Genomic DNA, 18604 nt, shown 5'->3' on the forward strand with positions numbered 1-18604 from the left:
ACGTCACAAATGTGCATGGGCAGCAGGTTGACAAGAATATCGTAGCTTGGAAGATTAGAAGCTCGAGAGGAGGAAGGAAAATTTTGTGCGGTTTATTTCTTTGATGTCGCCAACGCGGCGTGACTCAGCGAGTTATCTATGATGACGTGTTCGCTTACAAACAGGAATAAAAGTTGTAACTTGCCAGAAAATTCGAGGAAAATTCGAGTAACTTTGACAGATCGGTTCAAGCGATCGTATTAACCGATAAAAATTTAGGCTTTTTATGCAGTAACAAACTTTGTTAGAATACGGCAGCAACCGGTGCCAAATATCTGCTGTGTAGCCACAAATAAAAACTCTAGTAGCCTTCATTGTCCGTTGCCGCTTTTTTTCTGGCGCACCCTGAAACATTTTTCGATAAAAGAATGCGCGAACGTGAAAACCTTTGTCTATTTTTAGAAGAAAGAATCTTGCGCTTTAGCGTCATCAGCGGTCGCTAGGCAACGGGAAAATATTTTACGCAAATACGGTTTTTCAAGTGGTTAACGTTTGTGGCGATAATATAAGTTTGAAGCATTTCATTACTTGGGTAAAGTTATTGGGAAGTTTTCTTTTAAAACAAAAGTCCATTATTAAATCTGATTTTACAGTGAGCCGAAAAAATTTAAATCCTGTTTAAGGAGACGAAGTGAAAAAAACAACTCGATGTTGATTTGCATTCAGCACAAGAATAAAGAATAATGGGATTGGTTTCTCACCTGACCACGGAACTCTTTCGCCTATTCGCTGTCGGCAATTTTCACTTCTCTCCAACACTCGACTCGATCCAACGTCACGATCTCCATGTTCCTGATCAATTTGTGGTCGCTTGTTTCGTCTTCAATTGAAGCGAGTTTGTAAATTTATCACAATTTTCCACGTAACCTTAAAACAGCGTTGATAAATGAACCCACCTTATGACGACACAATGAGAGAATCTTCCAATCGCTCAATCGTGGATAAACGGCGAAATGTTTTTTGTTTTCAAGAAATTGCTCCGGCCAAAGTTGAAAAGGTGTCGGTAACAGAAGAATATTTCACGTTGCATGAACTTATCATATGCGTCATAATGACGCCTATTGCATGAGCTGATCATGTGTGTCATAATGACGCCTGTTGCATGAGCTGATCATGTGGACTTGTTGCTATGCTTAAATATCTGCAGCTACATTAGCACCTTCTCAAAATTTGAATCTTTCTCTGAGACAATAATTCAACAATCCTGATCATCTCATCTTAGCTTTGCTCAACGTCTAACCACTGTCCATGGCCATGAACTTGACACTTAAAAACGCGATAAACTGTTTCGAACAATAAAGAAATGACGTAAAATCACCGAATGTCGTTGACTCACCTGTTAATGTTGTGACGTCATTTCCGGCAGATAGGCGGACGAGGTGGGAGGTGCAAAGGCACAGATGCAGCAGCGTTAGAACGCGCGATGCAGACGTCAACATAATCCAACCAATCGATCTATTTACTTAATTTTTTTTTCTGCAATTCTGTGAAAAATCTGCACAACACAAACAGACTATACAGAAATGATGTAATTGATACGAAATATGAAAGAAAATTTAATCGAGGTGGTTTTAGTCCGATTCACAATTAATACACTTTGTTTTTGTTACTCAGTGTTTGTCGCAAACAGGCTGATCGCAAGCCATGCAGCTTTTCCTGGTCTTACGTCGTTTTCGTTTCTGGTCTCTGCAGACATATCAGCTGCCAACTGCTCGCTCACCAACATTTACCTGTCTGGAACCATCTATTGGTTTTCCAGTATAAAGCTGATCATGTAGCGAGTTTGATGCATCACAAGCCCAGAAATCCTTGATGCCATATTTAGCCGGTTTAGACGGTATATACTGTGCAAATTTAGTATTTCCTCGATATGGAAACAATTGTTCATCTATGGTGATGCATTCAAGTGGTTTGTAGGCTCTCTCCAAATTTTTATTCAGCATCAGCCAAATATCTCGTATTGTGCAGTTTAGTATTTTTACTCATGCTCTACACGGGTATTTTCGTTGTCAAATCTAATAAATCTTAGCATCATACTGAAGCGGTCTCGAGACATAGCTGCACGTACAAGAGGCAAAGCATCTACTTTCCACATATCTGCCAGATTCTCTTTGTTATTTCTGTATACACCAGCAACAATAAGGATGCCAATAAATGCTAATGAATCTTTGCTAACCCTAACCCAATAAATACTAAACTTCGACTGAGTGAGATGCCATGCAATATCAGCGGAAATTTGTGGGAGTCGAGTACAGCGGCATAATGAGCTGTTTGTCTGAGTATAATCGAGGTCACAAAGATAACATATCATATAGCGTTGTCCACTGTCTCCGTGGCCTAATAACAAGAGTGATACTTCCGTAGAACACAGTATTTAAACGTTCCTACCAAAATATACGGCACACCGTACAAAAAGTATAACTAACTTGGTAATTTCAATATAAAATATATTTGGGTACCTTTGTACCCATATCGCCTGTTAGCGGTGGAATATTACGGAGTCCGGCAAAGGTTAAAGAAAGGAACCAACAGAAAATTATTTTATCATTATTACAATTCTATTTTATTAAAATTACATAACTTTAAATTCTTCACAGTGATCCGCATAAACGCATCAACTTCCCGAGGTCGAAGCTATCAAAGTAGCGTTTCCCCTTCTATGAATCAGCATTAAAATGTGACCTCTATGAAATATATTGACGCCTAAGTTCTGAATAATCACAAATATTACGCGCTCTGATTGTTACGTGCGCTTATATAGTGCGCTGTTGAGCAGGGAAGTAGGACTGACCGTTTACTGCCAACTTGACGAGTATGCTGCTTGACCGGTCACTCGTTAAATTTGAGCTCGTTTGCACCAAATTAATGACCCGAGCTTCTCCGATGTGCTGGGACACTTCACTAAGACCCAGGTCAGCGCCCAATTTACTCAGATCGAGTCGTTGTGAACACAAGCGGAGTTGGTAACAAAATTGGGTGAAGCACTTCACGTCGTGTTCATAACAGCAACCACTCTAGCTATTTACAGCTTCTTTTAGATTGAGTTTTAGCCCAAAATCTGTAAAGTAAACACTGTAAAGTGACGCGCCATCTAACTCTGACGTCATACATTCCTTCTGATTTTCCTTTGGCAGAAGTGGTAAATGATGAAATAACACAAATACAATATTTTGCAAAAATACTTGTTGAAGGTCGGGCTTCAAAGGTGAAGGACTTAGCTGTGGAAACCGCCTGGTTGTTGGTCGAAGCGAAAACAGCTGACAAATAATTTCTAATCTTTGCAGATAAGCGACATTGTAAAGTCAATTTGCCGACAATAATTTCTAATAATTTCTAATAATTTCTAATAATTTCTAATCTTTTGCCGACTGTGGCACCACACGCGAACAGTCCAGACCTGACTTGATGTCTCACAACTGTCTGCGGTTCACATCAAGTGATCAAGCCTCGCCTTGTGACTGCTCCAACACAATGACGTCACTCCATTATAAGACGCTCGGGATTGTGAGCAAATATTTGCTGAGCAGGTGTCGACTTCACGATTTCCTTCGCTTTTCTTTGAGTCGCATTGAGCCTGAGTAATTGTAAGGACAAGCAAACAGGTTTGGGGATAATTGCGGACTTTAAAGCTAAGACGGAGGCATTGGAGAAAGTTTCGCCGTCTTCAAGCAACTCCGCTTAGTCATTATTTCAAATAAAGTCGCTTCGATCCAGCTGTCGATATTTTGTGACGAATCTTCGCCTTAAAATATCTACTTTGATGCTGTTACCAGTATCTTTTGCATGCGTTTCATTTTCAAAACATTATCGCGTCGTTGTCACGTCAAAGTTAAAGTGCCTAAAATGCTAATTTGGAGAGTTATTTTTTTATGAAATAAGACCTTTGTTGACATGAAAGATCTCTAATCACAATCACCTAATGCCTAGATTTTCCATGCTTTTATATCTAACTTAGATCATAGAAAGTTTTATTTAGTAATAATATGCTTTTTAAACTAAAGTCACTTGAATTACGTCACCAAATACTGCGTTGCGATCTTCTATGAATTTTTGCTTTGCCAAATAATTTGCATGTCTTTGATCGACCGCGGTCTCTATAAAAGAGCGGTTCTCGTCGGTTTGTTGGCTCCGATTTTGCGTTTGTTTTATGAACCGCTCATCGATTCCTCCGCTGCTGCTCGCTGGAAAGCGCCACCACCTGGAAACGAATTTGAGCTGATTATTAAATAATTATTAATTAATAATTAATGTTTAATAATGTTTAATAAACAAAGCAGCTCACTCACTGTCCAGGTGATCAGATTGTCATAAATCCGCCATCTTGATTCGAACAAAGAGAACGTCGCAAGCCTTGATGCTGATGAGTTGGCGACACCTGGCGTGAATAGTTTTCTTTTCTGAAACTCCTTTCTGTGGCACACATTTTATTAAATTTTAGAAACCACGAAGCTTATTACGCAGTTTTCTAAAATCGAACACCCTCGGGCTAGGTGGCGCAATGGAATAGAAAAGTGGGAGCAGCTACAGCGCAAATTCGATCACTGGCTTGTGGCCGTGAGCAGGTGCTTGAAAGAAGCCGCCGCCACGCCCAGGGATGGATGAATTATGGAGAAGCGGTATCGCAGTTACTTTGTTCTATGCGATGAAGTGAATCTAACTCTAAAAGGCTGTTGTTGCAATAGCATGTTAGCAATAGCATGTTAATGTTACCTTCACGTTAGCATGCTAGTGTTACCTCCGCTCATGTATTTATCAGTTATAACATTGTAAGCTCGACACTTAACACGAATTACAGCTAAAACCGAAAACAGTAGAAGAAGAAAAAGAAAACGAAAATGAAAAGAGAAAAATTACGACTTTATTAAATGCGGAGAGCAGCCCAAGGGCGCCAGCCAGCGACAAACCAAGCAGGACCCGATGGCCGCTAAAGAATGTCCCAGACCATCACTTTCAAATAAACTTGTCCATCCTTGTCTTACTGTATAGATATAGACTATAGAGCAGGGGTGGCCAGACCTGCTTGATGCTCGAGCCGCATATAACAAATTCCAGTTTTAAAAGAGCCACAACACAAACAAAATAAAAAAGACGAATTTATTCACTCACAACGAAGTGTAGCTATTTGATAAACATTAGTGCTGCGTGGTGATACTATGAGTCTCCACCTGGGCTTCACCAATTCTTTTTGCAATTATTAGTATAACCGTAACCAAGACTTAAAACTAGGTCAACCCTGACGTACAGCATCAATCTAACAGTTTACTTAACTACAGTGTACAAGTTGGCACACTTCTATACAATAATGAACTTTTTGGAGTGTAATTTGATTATTACTAACAATGAGTCCATTGTTACTACGTGTGATAGAACGCATTGTTTCATAATCTGATCAAACAACTCGTCTAGACCGGGAAAACGCATGTTTAATTCAACAATGCTAATTCATTAAAGAGCCGCAATCAAAGACTCAAAGAGTCGCATGCGGCTCGAGAGCCGCAGTTTGGCCACCCCTGCTATAGAGTATAGACCAACATGGCGACACTACGTTCAGAAACAGCGCCATCTTTACAGTCTGCACTCGGGGCCGAAATTCAAGATTTTGCTCAAACGTGAAATCACGAGAGATCTACGCAGTAGACTGGCGCAAAACACCTAATTTCTCACGATTGTTACAGCAATGTTAAGGAATAAGAACAACGCTGTAAAAACTCTCAGAATACTCACGTTTTTTTGAAGTATCGCTAAAATGGAATCGCCCTTACTGTAATTATTCAATTGGAAACGCCGTTATAATTGTATTTCAACGATAACGCAACTGCTCTACTGAGCCGACCAAACGATAACCTAGAGTCCTAGATATACAGATATACACATAATTGTATATATTCCTACACTCCATCGGGTGACGATTAAATTTAGAAGTTTAGGTGAAAATTTTGCAGAAAGAACATTCTAGTTCTTCTCCACGTTAGATAGCCCGGTGTCTCGAAATGTCACTTAACAGTTCATGATGTGATAAAGGTTCGGTTTAAGCCAAGCAAACGTTTTTAGGGTAAAAGTTGACGCCAATATTTCATACATGCGCCTGCGCCACAAACTACTCCGGCCGAAGGGAAAAGATATTTCAGAGTTGCAGTTACTTGGCAAATTGCAATTGTTTTCCCACCGCAACTTGACAGACCGTAGATTGATGATTTGACGTTGTCTCGATATTTGCAGATTTATTTTATGATAAGTTATAATTAGGCATTTTAACCATGAATGTGGTCTGGTCGTGGTTCCTGTGAGCTGGAAATGGATCGTCCGTGGATAGATGTGAAGAAGTTGTTTGTTCGCTTTAACTAGGCTAGGTTGTATTATCAGACGGTAAAATTTGCGAACTGGGAATATTGGAAAACGTTAAAATGCAAAATGTCTTTGTATGTACTGGACCCCAGCTACTCAACCAACATTATGTGCCATGTATAAGGCTTGCATGCTTTTTGAGCACGTTTTAAGTCTTTTCAGCTTTGTAAGTTTTTCCCGTTCATAGCGTGTGTTAATCGCAGTGGAAAGTGAAACTGTAGAGCTTGGCACAGGCGCGCCCAATACTTCTTGTCATGAGCCTCAGTGCTGCACTTAAGGTGCATTATTTTGCACTGAATGACTTGGACAGAACTTCTGTGCGCTCAATTTTCAATTGATTTAAAGATTGAAAAAGTCAAACTGATGTACTGTGTAATTGCACACCTGAGTGCACACTTCCATTGTGTTGAGCATTTTTGCTCAACATTCTTGTTATTTTTGGTTGTTGGCGCATCCAAGATCTTGCTAAATCGGCCAGACTCTGCTGTCAAGTGGAAAGTGTGATACCTGCATGCATGAGATTCATCTACATGCCCACCGAATATTTTACTTATCATGCCTATTTATAATAAATAAACAAAGAATTGATGCTGCAGTTCACGCCATCACCAAAAATTTGCATGTTTGCACGATTTCTGATCGAAAACTGTCATACTCTTTAGTTGGGCATGTTGATAGAAACTAGCTCTTGATTGTATTGTATGGTATGGTCCAGACTAGAAAGTTTGCTGTCTTTGAATGAAAAATCCAGCTCCCACTTAGCAAACTTTCCAATCTGGGGTATGGTAATACCATAATTCACTACCCCATTACCCCTAATTGCGTCTTCGAGAATTTTGAAGGCTGTACTTACCGAACGTTTCACATTTACCTCGTAAAAACGAAGCCTGCAGGTTCTGCGTTTTGTCTACCAGACTGCAAAATGCACTATTTTGCACCAAGTTGACCTTTATTTTAGCTGTTCTGCACTTTGTCACGCCTTCGAAGTCTCATTCAGTGCGGGCATTGGCCAAATTCAGAAATCTTGCAACATGCAACAAATTGTTTATGCCATGGCTCTATGTTTGGTGAGGTGGCACTGACGTCCATCTAGTTGCAGCGTAGTCTGGAATTTGGATATTCTAAACTTTTGTAATTAACTTGAAGTGTTGGCCGACAAGCAAGTAGTTGCAAATACAGACATGTGATATACTGAATGTTTGTGTGCCAGATTTTGTCAAGCATATTTGAGCCGTTAAAAATTTGCCGCTACTGCTTGAATGTTTGTTCTATTTTGTAACAAAATAGACTTTAATAAAGAGCCACCTTCCAATATTCTCATCATCAGGATTCTCTTTATTGTATTTTTCACTCCTATGTTTTGTAGACGAGCATCCCATTTTCGAGTAACAAAGATGAACTCGCTGTACGTTGCTTTGAAGCGGTCGAAGGGGCTCATGCTTTGCTATTTTGCAGATCAGAAAACATTCCAAGAAAGCACGCTGTGATGGTTCGTATGAAAATTTCGAATTGTTTCCACTTCTTTATTCTGAAGTGCATGCTGCCTGCAATGAATAACAAAATTTTGCATTTCTTTTTCATTTACCCTGTTTGCTGGTTTTAAAAATGTCACGACTTACATCCAGATGCAGTTGAGATTTGATGGGATGTGGGGATTTCCCGGTGGCCTCGTCCACGAGAATGTTGTCGATGGCTTGAATCGAGAACTGGATGAAGAGATTGGGTTGGATAGAAAGTGGGTCCAGACATTTGTCTTCTGACTTAACGTCAAGGTAATCACCTGATCTCACACCAGGTACCACCTTATCACTGATGACTATTACGGGACGTGGACCCACCCCATGGAGGGGAGGGGATCATCAAAACTTATTCTTCATTTCTTCGTCAAGGAATTCTCTGAAGGAAGTTTCTTTGAAATTGAGAGGAACAGTTTGAAAGCCAAGGACTGGGGTTCAGAGGTTTCCTATTTCTTATTTTTACGCAAATTTGTGGAATGAAAATTTATAAAATTTTGTCCTAATTTGTAGACTTTGGCCTTGATTCGAGTCCCAATCCAGAACGACGAGTCATTGGGTAATTTCTTTTCACAAAGATTCATCGGGAATGCACGCGAGCAACTGATAAGGGTTTTGTTGGACTACGACATTCTTTCATTGGATGAAGTGGAGCGAGCTTGGGAAATTTTTCAACGTCTGTCAACATTGAGCGCCAAGCACGACAAAAACATAAAACTCTGCAACATCTAGCACCAAGCAGCACCAACAGCACCAAGCATGCCCACATCTAGTCGCACATTCTTCATAAAGTTCACTGTTCAATGTCAGATTAGACAAAGATTTTCTTCATTTGTTGCTATATGTCGAGTGATGTCATATTTTCTCCGGCTCAACTTGTTTCCTCCACACATGCAAGTTTCAGTCTTGTCAATGCGCACTTACTACGTTATATTAATTGCTTTTTGCATCGCTTGTTGTTGCTTTTATACTTATTTGTGTGAAACTTTCCATAGTAAGATATTTTAACCAAAGAATTATTTCATTCCAGACACTGTTTAGGTAACTTTAATTTTTTTTCATATTTATTTATTTATTTACAATGCTGCGAAGATATTTCATCACCATGTTACAAAAACATAGACATCAAATAACAAATCAGGTTGGTTTATTTGTATTTTTGCATCAAAGATTACTTAATCAATTATTAATGCTAGTAAGATGATGTTTTAGTCTCGACGGTGTTTGCGACTCACAAAGCTGCTTCCAGGGGTGGTAACCATAGCAACGGCATCAGCTGTCGTAAAAAAATGGTCACCGAAAATTTTCCGCTTTGTTGCTCTGGCAAAGGAACTCGGTGAGTTGCGATAATATGATGTCTGTGTGTTGTGACACTGAAGACGACGGTTGCTTTGCAGAGAATGATGATGTCATAATCAAGGGATCGGACAAGATGTACAACACAGGTGGAGACCTACGTCAACTCTACGACTACCTCAAGCGGTGAGATGGACGATTGTTTTGTCGAGTTTCGTTCCAGGTTAAATGTGAGGCTTTCCTAGCTTTCATTTTTAAATCAAGCAACACAATGAGTCATTGTGCAACTCATAAGCAACAACTAGACAAGTGTCCTTTCCGCAATCTGCAAAACTTTTTCTCTAAAGTTTAAGCTCCCGAACCATAAAACCAAAGAGTTAAATTTGTCACTGCAGCAAAAACTTACATTCCATTATTCGGCATCAATTGGTTTGTTTACATCTTAAATCAGTGAACCATGACACAGCTCTTTAAACTTGATTGACCTCGACAATCCTAGACTTCTGGTTTTACCTTTACATATTCAAATACAGTATTTAAATAGCTGATTTCTATCTCACAGACACGAGTCATCAAATAATGCTGACATCTTGTGGCGGCTTGCTAGGGCTGCCCGGGATCTGGCATTAAAGTCAGTTGGCATTAAATCGGATGAGAGAAAGGGTTTGGTGTATGAAGCGTTTGAATGCTCAAAGCGAGCGCTGGAAGCAGACGAGAACAACTTTGCCGCCCACAAGTGGTACGCCATTACCATGGGTGACGTCGGAGACTACGAAGGGGTCAAAGTTAAAATTTCGAACGCCTACGTCATCAGAGATCACTTACAGGTATGCTTTGTGATGTCATAGTTTGTTTCGTTCTGTTATTCAAGAAAGCAATATTGGTAGAAATTGAAATAATTTAAACAAATGGGGCATATTTGCTGCTACTGTGTCTAAGTAATCTAAATATGATTGTTATGTCACAGAGGGCGACCGAATTAAACCCAAATGACGCGACAACTCTTCATTGTCTGGGCATGTGGTGCTTTGCGTTCGCGGACATGCCGCGGTGGCAGCACATGATAGCGGGGATGATATTTGGCACCCCGCCCACGTCGAACTATGACGAAGCCGCCGAGTACTTCATGCAGGCCGAGCGAGGTGAGATAATTCATAGAAGGCGGCTTGACAGGGATTTGAACCCGCAACTTCAACTTTCTGCTTCCAGTCGACTCGAACTTCTACAGCGTCAACCTCCTGATGCTGGGCAAGTGCTATAAGAAGATGAAAGACGTCAAACGCGCGATGCTCTTCCTCGATCGAACCATGCACTACCCCGTCGTTAATTCAGAGGATCAGAAGGTATTGTGACGTCATAAGTCATAACATGGAATTACTATCACCCATTGTCAGGTTGTTATGTAATAGATTTGTGCACGACTTTGTTGTTCGCTCTGGGGCGCACAAAGTGATCAGCCTATCTCGGACTATTTACCACTGGGTGGCGCATTTAATTTACTTTACAATTTTACTTGTCAGGCGAAAAGCGAAGCCGAACTTTTGTTGAAAGAACTACTGGGAAAGAAGTGATGTTACGAAGCTTTTACGTCATCACGCCGCTTTGTGACGACAGCATCTCGCGGAAACTCTGTAATGCTGAATACATTATGTGAAGTTATTTTGGTTGCTTTTGCGCTTTCACTAACAACATTGGACCTCTAACAAAGTTCAATTCTTTCGTCACAATAGTCCTTGTGACGCGTATGCGCAAATAATGGTACTTCCTTCACGCATGATCACCCAAGCGTGAACCGCCTGAGGCGATGAGTTTGTCTTAAGACTTGGTCGTGAAGTGTTCTCGGTCTAGCTATGCTGGCAATTATCAATTAGATGAAACGCATGGACTGCTTCCTTGTTTTAGACCCTCTTTGTGATGTAATTAAATAGATTGAATTGTGACGTAATGCAGCAGAATTGTTGAGTAAAATACGTCAAGTTTTAGCAAATCTCAGTAGCAGCCAGCCTGGTATGTCAACACTGGGATAGAATAGCTTTGAGAGAAAGTTTGTCGACGTTATGACAATTACAAGCTGTGACTTCACAGCAAACGCCGTCGAACGAATCGCGTTATAGTCGGCAAGATTCGAGCGATAATTAATAAAAGCGATCATTTAAGATCTTAAACAACGAGATTAACCTGCTTAGTTATGTAACAGGCGACGGTTCGCACCCGAGCTTCTGCCTCGGCCCAGCCGCAAAGCCCTCAGCTGTCTATAAAACGTAATAATAAGCTGCTTTGTTTGATCTGTTACGTCACAATAAGAGTGGATTGTTAAAAATGTTCGCGTTGTTCGTCGCCTTCCTGCTCACGGCCGCAGTGTCCAGGGCGGTTCGATGCGAAACCAAATCACCGAAGTGCACCTGTGACGTGGATGGATTAGCGTTCGACTGCGTCGGCGCCGGTTTAAAATTTGACGAACTTGGGCTTCGACTGGACGCGACAAAGGCGAATATAACCGGAAATGATTTTCCAGTTTTAAGCGGCGGCTTCTTTGATCGTTTGACCGCTCTTAACTTCTTGGCATTGTCGGGCAACAAAATAACCAGCCTGGGCCCTACATTGTTTCGTCACAATCAAAACTTGAATCAACTTTATTTGTCTAACAACTTGCTGACGTCACTACCATCGACGTTATTCTCGATGATGTCACAACTGACGTTGCTGGATTGTTCTTACAACAACTTGACCTACATTGACAGCTCCTTGCTTTCCGGCCTGACCAACCTGAAGCGACTCTACCTGCACGAAAACCAGATATCAAAGATCGAAGCCGCCGCGTTCCGGAACTTTTCTCTCACGCTCCTCTTCTTGGAAAACAATCGGCTGCACACCGCTCATTGGTACGTCATAATTGCATCATTCTTATTGGGCTTTGTGTTGTGTGACTGATTCTGTCGTCACAAAGGAAGTGGATCAAGCACTTCCAGCACCAGGGAGACGGGAAGGATTCCTTCGAACTCTACTTTGACGGCAATCCGTGGTCATGTGACTGCAGAATGGCCAGATTCTTCAGCAAGGTCCAATCACATTCCTGGATTCCCGCGCATGCGCATGGGTGCGTCTTGTCATTATGTGCTCTTTATGACGTAAATTTTAGTGTTTGGTTGCTAGGTTACCATGTTACTTGTCACGCGCAGATCGAGCAGATCAACTTGTGACCGGGACTGCCCCATCGAACTTCCGGTTTGTGAATTTCCTGACAAACTCCGGGGAAAGCCCCTACTCACCCTGGGTCAAGATGACTTCGTCTGCTCGCCCCCTGTTGTTACGTCACACAATAACTGCACAAAAGCCCCTATTTGTGACGTCACCGAAATGCACTTTGACGAAGGAGTTCCTGTGGTTGTCAATTGCAGTGGACGGGGAATCCCCATCCCGCTTGTTCAAATTCGAGACGACATTGGGCGAAACATGACGACACAAAACGAAGGTTTGTCAACGACAGCTCTAAGCTATTGTGCGTCACAAGCAACTGCTTAGTAATTGTTATTGTTTATTTTCAGGTCATGTCAGTGTGACCTTTCCATCGGCGACCATTGATCAAGCCGGCGAATATAAATGCGTTATACAGGGCTATGACGGCGATGGAAAAGCAAAGATTGTGACCCAAATAATCAAAATATTTGTAAGAAAAACGTCATCACCAGCTTTAGGTGAGTTATGACATCATAATCGCATGCTCTTGTGCTTGATAATGACGCAGTGAAGTTGTTTCCAGCCGTCTTCCTCACTCTGTTCATCCTGGCGGTGGCGGCAGGTGCCGGTTACGCTTTCTACCGGTTCCGGCTGAAAAGACGTGCCGGCTACGGTTCGCTGGGCAAAGATCCTGATGTTCATTATGAGGCAACAAACGAACCGATTACGTCACAATCAATCCCCCTTCAAACGACGTACTCGGACGATGATGTCACTAATATAGTCCAACAAGACGAGGAGGAATTTTTAGTTTAATCTTTTATTTCTATGGACCGCGAAAAAAAACATATGCTGGGACATTAAGTTATGAAAGCTTTGTTACGTCACAAGTTGTCAGTTCACGTCAAGTTTTGATGGATGGAGTGAGCAGGACACGACAATTCTTTCATAAATTTTTCTGTGTCTTTCGCATTGCTTGTCCTCGCACGTGATCACACTCTGTGACGTCAAATCTCCATACCAAAAGCTTTGTTCCCACCAGTTTGAAGAAATGTCGAATTCTAAGAAAGTTCGCTCCGGTCATCTTGTAGTCACAACGTAACACACTGCTTCGTAGTAACCGACCTGCATTTGGTGTATGTCCATGCTTTATTACGTCACAGGTCACACCGGGAATATATTGAGAGTCGATTTTGTTTGATGGAGTCGCGATCTACCACCCGGGCAGTAAGAATCCTGCCAAGTATATTTAACAATCAGGTTATGTCGCGTCACAATGCTCTATCCGTTGATTGCTCGTTTTTTGAAATAAACTTATTTTCATGATCATCGGTTTCCTGATAAAGAGCGCGAAAACTTTGGCCGTTGATCAAGTTAAAGCAACGAGCAAGTCCAAAAACAAGTTGCCATAAACCAATGAATAGTTGCCAGTAAATATATTGGTGAATGAATTTGTACTAAAATGCAGTGGTTAAGTAGTTACCGCCAAAATTTGCCCTTCTCTTATGACAAGAAGGGCCGCCATTGTGACGTCACAATGCAAAAACAATATGCTTGGGTTTGTATTAGGTAGGAATAGCAGTGGTAGGTTAAAGCTTCAGCAGGCAGGACTGCCATGCAGCAGGCAAGCAACTGCATTAAACAGTATAAGTCCAACAACGATGAGTTAATTCATGTTAATTTACTATATCTAACTTATTACTCTTTACTCATCTCTTGTCTATAACAGGAAACATTGTATTCATGACTTGATCTAAATAACTGAGTCATCTTTATTAGTTTTTTACGGTGACGTAATAACAACTGCGAACTGCGTCATAATTAGGCCTACCATATTTTCATCGCCAAAAAAAAGGACAATTTCTCCAGCTAGTACAATGCAAATAAAGTTTTACCTTTAAAGGATTTATCAGAGGTTTTTGGATAATTATACGCAAAATGCACAAATAATGCATTCAGCTTCAAAATCATTACGTCTTTTCTGAAACAAGGATACTTCTGCCGCAGTTCATCTGAAAACACAATATTCCTCTTTGGCATTATTGCTTAGCTTTATGTTTGTCTAAATTAAAACAATGATAGTAAAAATGATTAGACCTCATGCAGTCGCTGAAAAGTCATTTGACTTGACTTAGGCCTCATGCCGAAAAGTCACATAAACATATAATTCTGTTGAAAGTATAAGCAAGAAAGCGCAAAATTCAAAAAAGGAGGACATTTGGGCATTTTTCAATGATCTCGGAGGACAATTAATTTTTCTTTAGAAAAGAGGACAAATCCTCCTAAAAGAGGACATATGGTAGCACTAATCATAATTAAGCGATGAATTTGGGTTGTTTGGAACTTACTTATGAAAACTGCTTAACCACTACTGTACGTATCAGTACAAATCCTTTCTCCAGCATATTTGTCAACAACTCTCCTTTGATTGAAGACCAGCTTGTGTTTGGGCTTGCCGCTCAATTCAAATAAACTTCTCAATTTCCAGAATCGCTTTACGCAGGAAAAATGTAACGAACATAAAATTGCTTGATTCCATCTCTGTCATTATCAGTTTTAGCGACGATCGAGACAAGTTCAACTTCAAACCGATACCGAAGCATTCGACTCAATCGATTTATTTACCCTTCTACGTGACGTCACAGCAGGAGTTTCAGTTCTGGATGGCGCCTTGTTCACACTACGATGTAACAACCACGTCGTTTCCTCCGACGATCTAATTGTGACGTCACTCAACTCCTTTTCTAGGGGCGCCACCTGGCGATGTTTGCGTTCTCTCTGCCAAATTTCGAGCGGGTTATTCCCGTTTTACGAGAGCGAAACTATGTTTGACATCATTACCACAAGACGATTACATCGATGCCTCATTATGACGTCATCCGCTTCCGATTCATCTTCAGACCACCATAGTGACGTGGAGCCAAGATCAGAAAGCCGGCTTGACCTGGAACAAAGTCGTTTAAGACGTCACACAAGACATTGTTACGTTAAGACCACATTACCTGGATGGGGCCCACGTCCGAGATCTTGATGACGTACTGCGTGGAGTCTGGGGAGTCCCCTGTCTATATTTGGCGTGTTGCCTAGCAACGATTTTCTTGGTGTTGATTGGTTTAGATTTTCTTTGTTCCTCAACGTCTGGTTCTTCAGTCACAGTGGTGAGCGAATGCCTGCGTACAATCTAGGATGATAACGTCACCGATTACGTCACGCACTTGTCATTCACATTTGCAAACCTGTAGTGGAACATCCCGTAGGTGTCGCTGTCCGCAAGTGAGCTGTTGTATTCGGTTGATGCGCCATCTAGTGTCGAAGGCGTCCAACAGTCTTCGGCGGTGACCACATAGTGGCGGTACTGAGTGTGGGAGTCTTCGTTCCAGGAAGTGGCGAAATGATTGACAGGCGACTGGCAAATCTTTTTCCTGCTGTGACTTCTGTAGATCTGATGACACAATGAATGTTGTTAACCTGTTACGTCACTGTAAGACGTTTATTACAACCTTCAACTTTGAAGTTTAACCCGAGGTCAATTTATCAACTTACCACCAAGAGAACAAAGAGTGCGACGATTAAGGCCAAAAACGACCCCGGAATGATGACGAACCATCGCCACGTGTCCATTTCTGATTGGTCGGTCGGAGGTGACGTGACTGGTTCTTTATTGGTATAGAAGATATGACGTCAACAAGCATAAAATTATCGGTCGCTTCAAAACCTTACCACTCACCTACGTAAGCAGGTAGTTTGATGACGCAGCGAAGGTACGGGTTATCTTCAGGGGAAACCCCTCTAGTGACGTCAGGGTCCTTCCAAAAACCTCGAACAGAAACGTCGAGGGTTTTGTTGCCATGGAGATTGTCGATGATCACGTGATTCTTGCCGACTACCGCGATGTAATCGAACGACGACAAACCGAACGCTGTCGCCAGGTCTTCTATTATGACGTCATAATCCAAGCCGTCGTTATCATATCTGCAAGTTGGTAGTATGACATGAATTTCTGCTTTATGAAGCTCGCGCGGTTTGCCTAACCCAACCACAATAGTTTTGTTCAGAACTGAAGGTTGGACTGATCTGACGTCTCATAGCTTAATCGGACACGGCCGGGTCAGTACCGACTCAGTCAATAACTTTTGGGAGAAATATTTCGATAAATTGGAAACTTTGCAAAAACTTTTGCCTTAAAAATTTGAAGCTATTCTTAAAGAACTAAATTTTTCCTTCTTTTCATTGAGACGACGCAATCCCCGACCTATTGTTCCTCATAAAATCATAACAAACATCCTATAATGATGTCACTTTTTGTCATTTTATGACGTCACCTGTTCAGTTCGCTCTCGTATTCATAATCGACGTAATCGCGGAAATCTTTTATGACATCACTACCCTTGACCGCCTCGAAATCTTCTCGATAGAACCAGCTTACGTCATAGAAGAGGACATGGTCGTCATCAAGGTGGGAGTGAGAGAGCTGGAATTGCCAAACCACTCTCACCTTCCCGTACGACAGCGCACTGCACACAATCGGCTCTGTTTCGTCACAAACCACAAACGATAATAACAATATAGCAATATGTCGTAATAAACTCAGCATTGATGACAATTTCTCAGCCGCCTGCACCAACAAGTGAAGTCAAACTGGTTTGATGAAATCACTGGTTCGCTTTTCACGCCTCAGCAAGCAACCATTGTTGCGTCATACAACACCAGGGCTTGAAGCCAATAGTTAGTTGGTTACCATAGATACTAGGGAAGGGTAAAATGCGTCATGAGTTGAAACGGCAGAAGCCGAGATATTTTGCACCAACACAAAATCAATCCCCGCTTATGTTCGTCAACCTTGCCATTGAAAGACGTCAGAATGATTACAAAATAAACAAAGTAAGTTTTTGTTAAAACGTTATTTTATGCAAAGACGAAGAAATATGGAACTTATTGAAATTTACTACAAGCTCTCTGCCCAATTAAATGAAATACTTTATTTTGCCTCAATAAACATTTGAAAGTCATAACTCGTATTGCATTTTTCCAATACAGTCGAAATGCGAAAAGTAGAAATACATTTACAAAGAAATAGAAATGATATCGACCGAACGATGCTTGAGAAAAATCATAAATTAATTGTCATCCTTTAACGCTCAATCTTTCATCACAATCTTACAATTACTAAAATTGAATTGTTTTAAGACGGCTGCTTATTCCAGCCTTAGAATAATATTGTAAAAAACAACTAGCTTTCGCCGCGAGCCCGGTTAGCTCAGTCGGTAGAGCGTTGGACTTTTAATCCAACGGTCAAGGGTTCAAGTCCCTTATCGGGCGCAGTTTTTTTCTTTCAAGTCGGTGTAAATAAAATTAAAATTACCTACTGGTTCGTTAAATCTTATTTATAATAGATTTTATTACTAAGGCTTAACGTAGAAACAAAATGATGGTTTGAAAATCCCCCTATTTTACAAATTCTTCGTTTTAAACCCGCGACCTTTCTTTTCCCCATCCAATAATCAATTTTGGGTAATGTTGTCGTATTTTACCACGTCGCCAATTATATCTCCACACTTCCACTTCATATGTTGCCTGGTTACCGCACTGTCTCAGCATCCAATTTGTACAATTTATTGCAAATATTTGTGTTTGTGAGCATTTAATCGTTGTAAATATTGATTGTTGGGTTCGGTAACCGAGTTAACCATTAGGCCTAATTATTTATGATTATCATTTATCACCTAGTTATATTATTTTCGCACGTTTTAAACATTTGGGCTTTGCTACTTTTTCCCAGTCATTGTTTGCTGGTGGAATTGTTATTTTATGACGTTATATTCGTTTGCATTTTATTTTTTTCTTCAACAGACAATGGCAATCATAAATAATACAATACACACCACTGTATAACATGTGTCTAATATTATAAAGCTCGAATGACGTAATAATGCTTTTGCGCGTTAATAATGAACTTTACTCCACTAAAGATCAGGTCATGTGACACTGAATCAGATGAGGTCGTTTCATGTAGCTCGTTCGATATCTGCGACACAGGAAAGCGTCATCCGCGATTTTGTCGCCTCCGATCGCGATGTTCATTGGAACGTGACATCACAGAGGTAATGCATCACGGTGTTGTGTTGTCAATTGCAATTAACCTTTCTTATAACCGCGTCATAGCGCGACCGATAAAACGCGAAATCGTCTATAACGCGTTAAATCGATATAAAATTCATCATGTACCAAAGTAT

The 18604-nt window shown here is 40.9% G+C and overlaps 5 protein-coding genes and 1 non-coding gene across 6 annotated transcripts in view; 4 read left to right on the forward strand and 2 right to left on the reverse strand.

Annotated features, from left to right (window-relative positions):
• LOC143453252 (uncharacterized) overlaps nt 1-1534 on the reverse strand; it is a 36979-nt gene extending 35445 nt beyond the window's left edge. Inside the window, exon 1 of the mRNA XM_076954511.1 lies at nt 1376-1534. Coding sequence (XP_076810626.1) covers nt 1376-1478 — 103 coding nt within the window. The 5' untranslated portion in view covers nt 1479-1534. The remainder of the gene's footprint in view (nt 1-1375) is intronic.
• Nucleotides 1535-7436: 5902 nt separating this feature from the next.
• On the forward strand, nt 7437-8630 carry LOC143451700 (U8 snoRNA-decapping enzyme-like). Its single transcript, XM_076952415.1, has 5 exons — nt 7437-7451; nt 7751-7873; nt 8010-8119; nt 8180-8342; nt 8412-8630. The coding sequence occupies exons 1-5, from the start codon at nt 7437-7439 to the stop codon at nt 8628-8630; spliced, it is 630 nt and encodes a 209-aa protein (XP_076808530.1).
• Nucleotides 8631-8635: 5 nt separating this feature from the next.
• LOC143452287 (regulator of microtubule dynamics protein 1-like) lies at nt 8636-11139 on the forward strand. Its single transcript, XM_076953193.1, has 7 exons — nt 8636-9039; nt 9111-9234; nt 9296-9380; nt 9757-10021; nt 10162-10336; nt 10404-10537; nt 10715-11139. Exons 1-7 carry the CDS (start codon nt 8980-8982, stop codon nt 10763-10765), a joined length of 894 nt encoding a protein of 297 aa, XP_076809308.1. The 5' UTR covers nt 8636-8979; the 3' UTR covers nt 10766-11139.
• A 152-nt stretch (nt 11140-11291) lies between these two features.
• LOC143452285 (uncharacterized) lies at nt 11292-13700 on the forward strand. The gene is made up of 5 exons (XM_076953190.1): nt 11292-12076; nt 12142-12291; nt 12374-12666; nt 12740-12889; nt 12955-13700. The coding sequence occupies exons 1-5, from the start codon at nt 11514-11516 to the stop codon at nt 13185-13187; spliced, it is 1389 nt and encodes a 462-aa protein (XP_076809305.1). The 5' UTR covers nt 11292-11513; the 3' UTR covers nt 13188-13700.
• Nucleotides 13340-17039, reverse strand: LOC143452286 (uncharacterized). Its single transcript, XM_076953192.1, has 9 exons — nt 16694-17039; nt 16099-16343; nt 15915-16027; nt 15608-15813; nt 15374-15541; nt 15213-15315; nt 14997-15149; nt 13497-13607; nt 13340-13432 (listed from the first exon to the last, which is right to left on the reverse strand). Exons 1-8 carry the CDS (start codon nt 16963-16965, stop codon nt 13536-13538), a joined length of 1332 nt encoding a protein of 443 aa, XP_076809307.1. The 5' UTR covers nt 16966-17039; the 3' UTR covers nt 13340-13432; nt 13497-13535.
• A 578-nt stretch (nt 17040-17617) lies between these two features.
• Nucleotides 17618-17690, forward strand: Trnak-uuu (transfer RNA lysine (anticodon UUU)). Its single transcript has one exon. It is a non-coding gene; the product is annotated as a tRNA-Lys (tRNA).
• The last annotated feature ends 914 nt before the right edge of the window (nt 17691-18604 follow it).

This window comes from Clavelina lepadiformis, chromosome 4, assembly GCF_947623445.1.
Source record: "Clavelina lepadiformis chromosome 4, kaClaLepa1.1, whole genome shotgun sequence".
NCBI classification, from domain to species: Eukaryota; Metazoa; Chordata; class Ascidiacea; order Aplousobranchia; family Clavelinidae; genus Clavelina; species Clavelina lepadiformis.